Genomic DNA, 7,156 nt, shown 5'->3' with positions numbered 1-7,156 from the left:
TGACAAATTAAAATTGTCCGTCACAAGGGCTGAATGGCTCGATCGGGGGAGGGCACGGGACCTCTGCTCTCCCGAGACAGTGAGAGAGAGAGAGAGAGAGCGTGCGTGCGAAAAGCGCGGGACCGGACGCGATCCCGCTGCTACGCGTTTTCGTATATTTTTTGTTGAGAGTTAGGATTATTTCGGCGGCAGACAGGATGTGCGACGAGTCTCAGCCGAGAGAGAAACCCTGGAGGAGAGATAGGAAAGCATAGGAAGCAGGACGACGGGGACCCCCTTCGTCAGGGACACGCCCGGTAAGCCCAAGATTCCAAATTTCTTCACCGAACATCCGACAACGGAGTAGGTGCCACTGCCTAAAAATTTGTACCTTCCAGGAGCGAGCAGGGGATGGCCACTCGGGTGCAACAAGCACCCGAGTCCCCGCATACGAAGCGCCGGCAGGAGAGCTGCCGCCCCCGGGACATCCGGAATCCCGAAGGAGAGCAAGGAGCGGCCCTGCCGTGCGCTGCCGCGACGACCGCCTACGAAGGGCAACCCGCGGATCAGGACTCCGCGGGTAAGGATAATTAAGCGTGCGGCCGCAAGGATCACCGAGGCCGCGCGCGCGGCCGACCTGATAGCGCCGCGAGTGGCCTATCTAGGTAATTGAGTCACCGACGTGTCTCCTGAGGGCCCCCGGTTCGGCACTGTCTAGCGAGCGCCCAAAGAGAGCGGAGGTCCCGAGACGGAAGCGCAACTTAGGGAGAGCGAAAGAGGAGAGGACGATAAGGATCGTTATAGGACTGGTAAGACGACGTGGTCATCCTGCTGTCGCCGAATTAAGGTAGCAGGGTGGATGGGTCCCGAATTACCTATCGTTAAGAGATTATGCCGGACTTAGTTGCCGGCCCGTTATAAAATTGCGAGAGTTTAGTTTTATTGTCGAGTCGCGGTATTAACGTAACGAAACTCTATTGGGAGAAACTACGACTCATCCACTCTCTTGCGTTTCCGCATATTATCTCTCCCGCGTGGACAGTCTTCGCGCGTAACATTGTCGCGCGAAAATTACCGCGATTTACGCGTTGCCGAATATTGTTCGAGGCGAAAAATCGGGGAGCTCATAAACGCTTTCGGGCTCCTTAAAGTATTGATGTGGTCTTAAAAGAAAAGGCGTGATTACGTTTAATGTTGTGTATGGAATTTATGTACGGCGCACGCGGTGCGCCCTTACGCCGGCCCCTTTGTTGTCGCGCATACCGCGCGGATCACGCGCCCGCGGCGTGGAGTAATATACCCGGTGGCGCATCGCCGATTTAATTAATCATTTTTTGGTTGTTATTGGAGACACTACCTCGTTGCCGCGAATTAGTTAAATATTATTCATAACTCGGCACGGCGAACCACCGGTCGTATTGCCTCACCAAACTCTCAATCGTGCGTCTGTGCACGCCGCTTATTTCTGTATATTATATACTCATGTGTCTTATGAACAAGATTTAAATATATGTTTTATTAACTTTAATTCCTCGGATGATTTCTCGCCGCCACGCACCCGAACCCTTACCCGAACGGAGGCTAGCCGAGCGGGAAAGCTGCCGTCGCGATCTCTCTCTCCCGTGATTGACGCCCGCGAGAGGGCTTGGACAATAAGTCCGAGTAAATTAAGACTTAGCGTCCCGCGAATTTATTAATTGAGAGACGGTGCGGCTGCCGCACCTGGCGCCCAACTAAATCGAGATTTTAGTTTTCTTTTTATTTTTTTTTGGTTATAATTTTTTTTTGTGATCGGACGGAGAGATCGCGCCGAAGGTAACCGATATTCCGCAGGAGACTTTTCTTCTTACGCGACGAATTGATATTCGCTGCGAAGTCCGCGCGATACGGTTATAAATTGGCGCCCAACGTCGAGGCCTGAAGACCCGGTGTGTGGCGAAGAAACTGAAATTCACCAGAGGGATAAAGTTTTCTCTTTTTGTGTAATTAAGGGGAGATAGGAAATTGGCTCTTCAAAAATTAATAAATGTTGAAAAATTTTGTTGGGAGATTTTTGGGAAGATAAAGTTTTGTAAAATTAGTATGAGTGAAATAAGTATCGAAAAATTAGTTTTTTTTTGCGTTGACGTTAACGATATCACGTAAGACTGAGAGAAAATTTTTATTTTTTTTCTTTTCGCGAAAAATTAACTTTCGTGGAAAATTAAGGATATCTGTTGCGACGAGCTAATTTGGAGGAGAAAAGTTTTTTTTTCTTTCTTCCTTTACTTATCGGGAACTATTTGGGGAAAACTAACATTACGAGAACAAACATTTTTTTTTCTTCGGCTGAACATGTACTTGACGGAATTATGTATCAATTGAAAATTTTTCTTGTATGTTTGAAATTGTAATCCGGCGCACACTCTCTCAATGGAAAATTTTATAACTTATTTACAAAATTTATTAGCGTATGATGAAAAATTATTACTGATAACTTTAAAATTATATATTTTTTTTTCTCTCTTTTCTCGTATTTCCAAGATAGAGTTCAATCAGTTGTCGTCTCTTATGGTCAAAATTTTTTCTATCTTGTTGCTGCTCCTCTTGTCACAGCAAAGGAGTTTCCATTAATACAAACTTTTGAGATCATAATAATCTTTTATAAAGTAATCAAGTACGGATCGAATAAATATCTACCATTTATATAAAATTAAATAGAAGCATATGAAATAAAGAGAGAGGTGCCTGCTGCCGAACATATACAAGATGTACTCATTATTATAAATGCTTTATTATTATAAAATGTGTTGCTTATAATGTGCGATAATCCGTTTCTTTCAGCGATAATTGTTATTATATAGTGCTTACGATCGACACGTTGTATTGTGCGGAAACGATCCATGAAATTACAGCACTGATTGGGGCTAGGGAATTAAACCTAAGTAAGAGAAAGAATCCGATCGCGACTCATAGGCTGTTCGGGAATTCGCTCGCGTTAGCATATCATAGCGTGACGCTGTTGTGTATACTTGTTATTTCAGGGTTGCCACCTGGAAAACCGGGAAAACCGGGAAAAGTCATGGAATTTGAAATTAGTCAGGGAAAACCTGGAAAAGTCAGGGAAATATGTAAAAGAGCCTGGAATTTTGAACTTATTTTAAATTATACTTTTATTCTAACGAATATTTCAATTTTTTAAATATATCTAACATTTATAATCTAATATGCTAGCAATGCATACCAGGCTTAGGCTCAGACATATTGACTTTTTCAAATATATATTCTATAGTGCTGGGTCTGAGCGTGCGTACTTACAGTACTGATTATGAGTAGCGCGCCACGTTCTCCCCACTTGGCCGCCTTATACGTATATTGTTTAGATTGTCAACTTCGTCGACAAGTCTACGTACGTATATAAATGTGTCAGTGCCGGCTAAGATATTGCAAGAAAGCAAAGTTGAGTGTCAGCATTAATCGCTCGTAATCTATATTTTCGTGTTATCAAAGGTAAGTAGAAATTATTTTTAAAAGATAAAAAATATTTTTAATAATTTTTTTATTATATCGATAAATGATTTTGTTCATCCTTTTACAGATATTAACAAATATTATAGGTTTATTTGTCGTTGCGCAAAGTCGATCTGAGTTAGCTTTTGTATTAAATGTTTTAATTTTTTTTAATAAACTCATGTTAAATATATGAATGTGGGATATCCTTGTTTAAGATATTCAATAGAATTATATTAAAAATCAATGTAATCGAATCATGATTTTTGATTTATAAATATAATCTTACCTAATATGTCAAACAATTTCTCGTATAAAATCGTTTTAATTGAAAAAACATATACATTTAGATAAATATTTAATTATTTCTAATAGCCATGGATAAATAATATATTTGTTCTGATAAATATTAATTATAAATTTTTGTTTTCTTAGATGTAACTTTATCGAACTTTTTAAGCAAGAATGTTGCATCTTGCGTTTAATAATTTCTATTGGTTTAAATTTTGCTTTTATCTTTTACGCACATATTAAATTTATTTTTTTCCGATTTAAATTTATTATTTATTAATTATTTATTTCTATTTGTATTTTGATTTTATTTAGAACTTGTTCCACAACAATGACAAATAAGAAGTGTCAATTTCAAGATGCTTGGTTACAAGATCCTTTATTTAGTGATGTTATTAAGAAATGTCAAACCAACACATTCGCAGCTTATTGTATCTTGTGCTGTAAAGAAATTAATTTGAGCAACATGGGAAAAGCAGCCTTAATAAGTCATCTTCGAGGAAAAAAACATGAGGAAAAAGTTGCAGCTAAAAGAAAGTCTTATGGAATTCGGTTATTTACTTCAAATTCTAAAGTGAGTAATTACATTTGCTATATTTTAAAATAATATGTATTGTATTAGGAATCTTCTACGTTAGTTGATTTTTCTTGCCATTATGATGGCCTGATGGAATGTATTTATTTTACAATTAGTCTTGGGGGGAAGGAGAATAAGTTTATCAAATAATATGGAAAATATTACATCTAGGAACTTGATATTAGTCTCAATCCTTTGATTGCAAAGGATACTTCAAGGAATCCAGATGACCCAAATGAGATTTTTGTCTCGGGAGAGGACATTTCAGTATCCAGAGAACTATTTACTTCTAGTACGAAGAAGTTACCAACTTTTAATCAAGAGGAATTATTTACTTCTGCTACTACGTCTTACCATGGACTTGATAAATATTTATTGAAAGATGATGTTAATCGGGCCGAGATTATTTGGTGTCTTTTTACTGTAAACAATCATCTGTCTATATCCTCTGCTGGCAAGGCAGTGCGGATTTTTTCTAAAATGTTTCCGGATAGCAAAATTGCATCAGCCATTGAGCTTGGTCGCACTAAAATATCATATATGATTGTTTATGGCTTAGCAATATATTTTCATGAAAAGCTAAAGCAAAGAATCAATCACTCTGATTGTTTTGTGGTTTGTTTTGATGAAAGTTTAAATAAATATTCGCAGAAGCAGCAAATGGATATAGCAATTCGATTTTGGTGCACAGATAAAAATGAGGTAGCTACTCATTATAGTTCTGCATTTTTAGGACATACTACATCTCAAGATTTAATTCAAGCTTTCAAAACAATACTTAAAGATTTAAATTTGAAAAAATTACTTCAAATTTCAATGGATGGTCCAAATGTTAATATTAAATTCTTCAAGGATTTACAGATAGATTTATCTCAATCTCACGATAAAGATGATCCTGCTGTGGTATTTATGGGAACTTGTGGCTTGCATGTTATTAACAATGCCTTTAAAGTTTCTTTTTATGCTGTAAAATGGAATGTAGCAATATTTCTAAGGGCACTTTATAATCTTTTTAAAAATAGCCCTGCTCGGAGAAGTGATTTCTTGTATTATTCAGGTAGTTCGTTAATGCCTTTAAAATTTTGTCCAGTAAGGTGGTTAAATAATTCAAAAGTTGCTGAAAGAGCACTAGAAATGTTGCCACATTTAAGGAAATATAAAGAAAGCTTGGAAAGAGACAAAAAAGAAATATTTTCTTATAGTTACAAAATTATTGTAGAAGGATTGAATGACAAATTTATGCCAGTTAGATTGGCCTTTTTCTGTTATGTGTCAAAACTGATCGAACCATTTTTGAAGAAATACCAAAATGATGTACCATTAGCTCCATATTTATATAATGATCTTACCAGTTTGCTTGTAGACTTAATGAATATCTTTGTAAAAAAGGAAGTTCTAGAAAAAGAAACAAATATAGATCGAATAGATTTCAATAACAATGCAAATATGATTTTGCCAAAGGATTTAAAATTAGGATTTGCTGTAAAAGCTGAACTTAAAAAACAAAAAGAAATTAAAGAATTTGAAATAAAATCTTTCAAGGATGATTGTGTTACTATACTTAAGTCAATTTGTCTAAAAATTATAGCTAAATCACCTATTAAGTATAAATTGTGCAAGGGTATAAGTTTTTGCGATCCACAACTTTTGTCCTATTCATTAAGTCAAGCGTTACGAAGATTAGAAATTGTTTTGGAAATATTTCAAGAAAAAAAATGGGTTAGCTTTACCGAGTGTGATGAACTTTATAAAGAATTTAAAGACTTTTACTCAAAACGTGGAGCGCTAGAAAGTTTTAAACAATTTGACAGATCAAGTCAGAGATTAGATAATTTTTGGTATAACTTAATTATGACAATGAATGGATCACAAAAGCTTTTAAATTTTCTGAAAAAAATTTTAATTTTAAGTCATGGAAATGCATTTGTAGAGAGAGGATTTTCTATCAACAAAGAAGTTATCATTGAAAATCAGCTTGCTAAATCTTTAGTTGCGCAGAGACAAGTTTATGATGCAATGCAAGCATTAGGTGGTTTAGATAATATAATAATTGATAAGCAAATGATTCTCAAAATACGAAATGCTAGATCATTGTATAGTGAAGCTCTTAAAGAAACAAAAAGAAAAAGTGAAGCAGAAGCAAATGAGAATTTAAATAAGAAGAGACTTGTCGCTGAAATTGATGAATTGAAGAAAAAAAGACTCAAAATAATAGCTGAAAAACAGAAAGAAACTGATTTAATAGAAGAAAAGATTCAGGAGCTCCTATTAGTTAAAAAATAAGTAAGATTTTCTCAATCAATATTGCAATTTATGTACTAGCCATGCATTATAGCTATTAGTTTTAAAATATATATTAAAAATGTTACTTTTTGTAGAACTTAACGTAGAAAGTAAATATATTTACAAATGTCAAATTTATTATTATTTTAACATTAAAGATTGACAAAAACAAATAATTATTTTTAATTAAATTAAACATTAAAATGTATCTTTTATTAAATGTTTTAATTCAATTGCTTTTTCTTTTATTCCTTATTTTTTCCTGCATTCTTTTTTCAATGTTACTTTTTTCTATTGTTTGAATTTACAGGATTATGTCATAATGTTAAACTTCCAAGTTTATGTTATTTTTAATAATATAAGCTATTTTTTCTACAATTCCTAGTTCCAAATTTAAGTTTACAGATATTGGTTATGGAAATTTTTTCATTATTGTCTGGAAAACATGGAAAAGTCAGGGAATTTTAAAATTCATTTTCTGTGGCAACCCTGTATTTTCTCGATCGGTCGTGACACCGCGCGTTATATTGACGTGGC

The 7,156-nt window shown here is 35.4% G+C and overlaps 1 protein-coding gene across 1 annotated transcript; it reads left to right on the top strand.

Annotated features, from left to right (window-relative positions):
- Positions 1-390: 390 nt before the first annotated feature.
- Positions 391-6,619, top strand: LOC146721710 (uncharacterized). Its single transcript, XM_085486362.1, has 3 exons — positions 391-559; positions 3,003-3,076; positions 4,508-6,619. Exons 1-3 carry the CDS (start codon positions 391-393, stop codon positions 6,617-6,619), a joined length of 2,355 nt encoding a protein of 784 aa, XP_085342488.1.
- The last annotated feature ends 537 nt before the right edge of the window (positions 6,620-7,156 follow it).

Source organism: Nylanderia fulva, unplaced genomic scaffold, assembly GCF_048542155.1.
Source record: "Nylanderia fulva isolate GAGA-0341 unplaced genomic scaffold, ASM4854215v1 Scaffold427, whole genome shotgun sequence".
Taxonomy (NCBI): domain Eukaryota; kingdom Metazoa; phylum Arthropoda; class Insecta; order Hymenoptera; family Formicidae; genus Nylanderia; species Nylanderia fulva.
Note: the sequence above shows the minus strand (reverse complement) of the source record. Positions and strands in the feature narration are given on the sequence as shown.

What these genes read in the sequence shown, in the direction of transcription:
- LOC146721710 (XM_085486362.1), top strand. Translation starts at nt 391, where the DNA reads ATGGCCACTCGGGTGCAACAAGCACCCGAGTCCCCGCATACGAAGCGC. An exon ending in CGCGGATCAGGACTCCGCGG is followed by an intron (nt 560 to 3,002) that starts GTAAGGATAATT and finishes TTGTTATTTCAG; the next exon opens with GGTTGCCACCTGGAAAACCG. An exon ending in GTCAGGGAAAACCTGGAAAA is followed by an intron (nt 3,077 to 4,507) that starts GTCAGGGAAATA and finishes TATTACATCTAG; the next exon opens with GAACTTGATATTAGTCTCAA.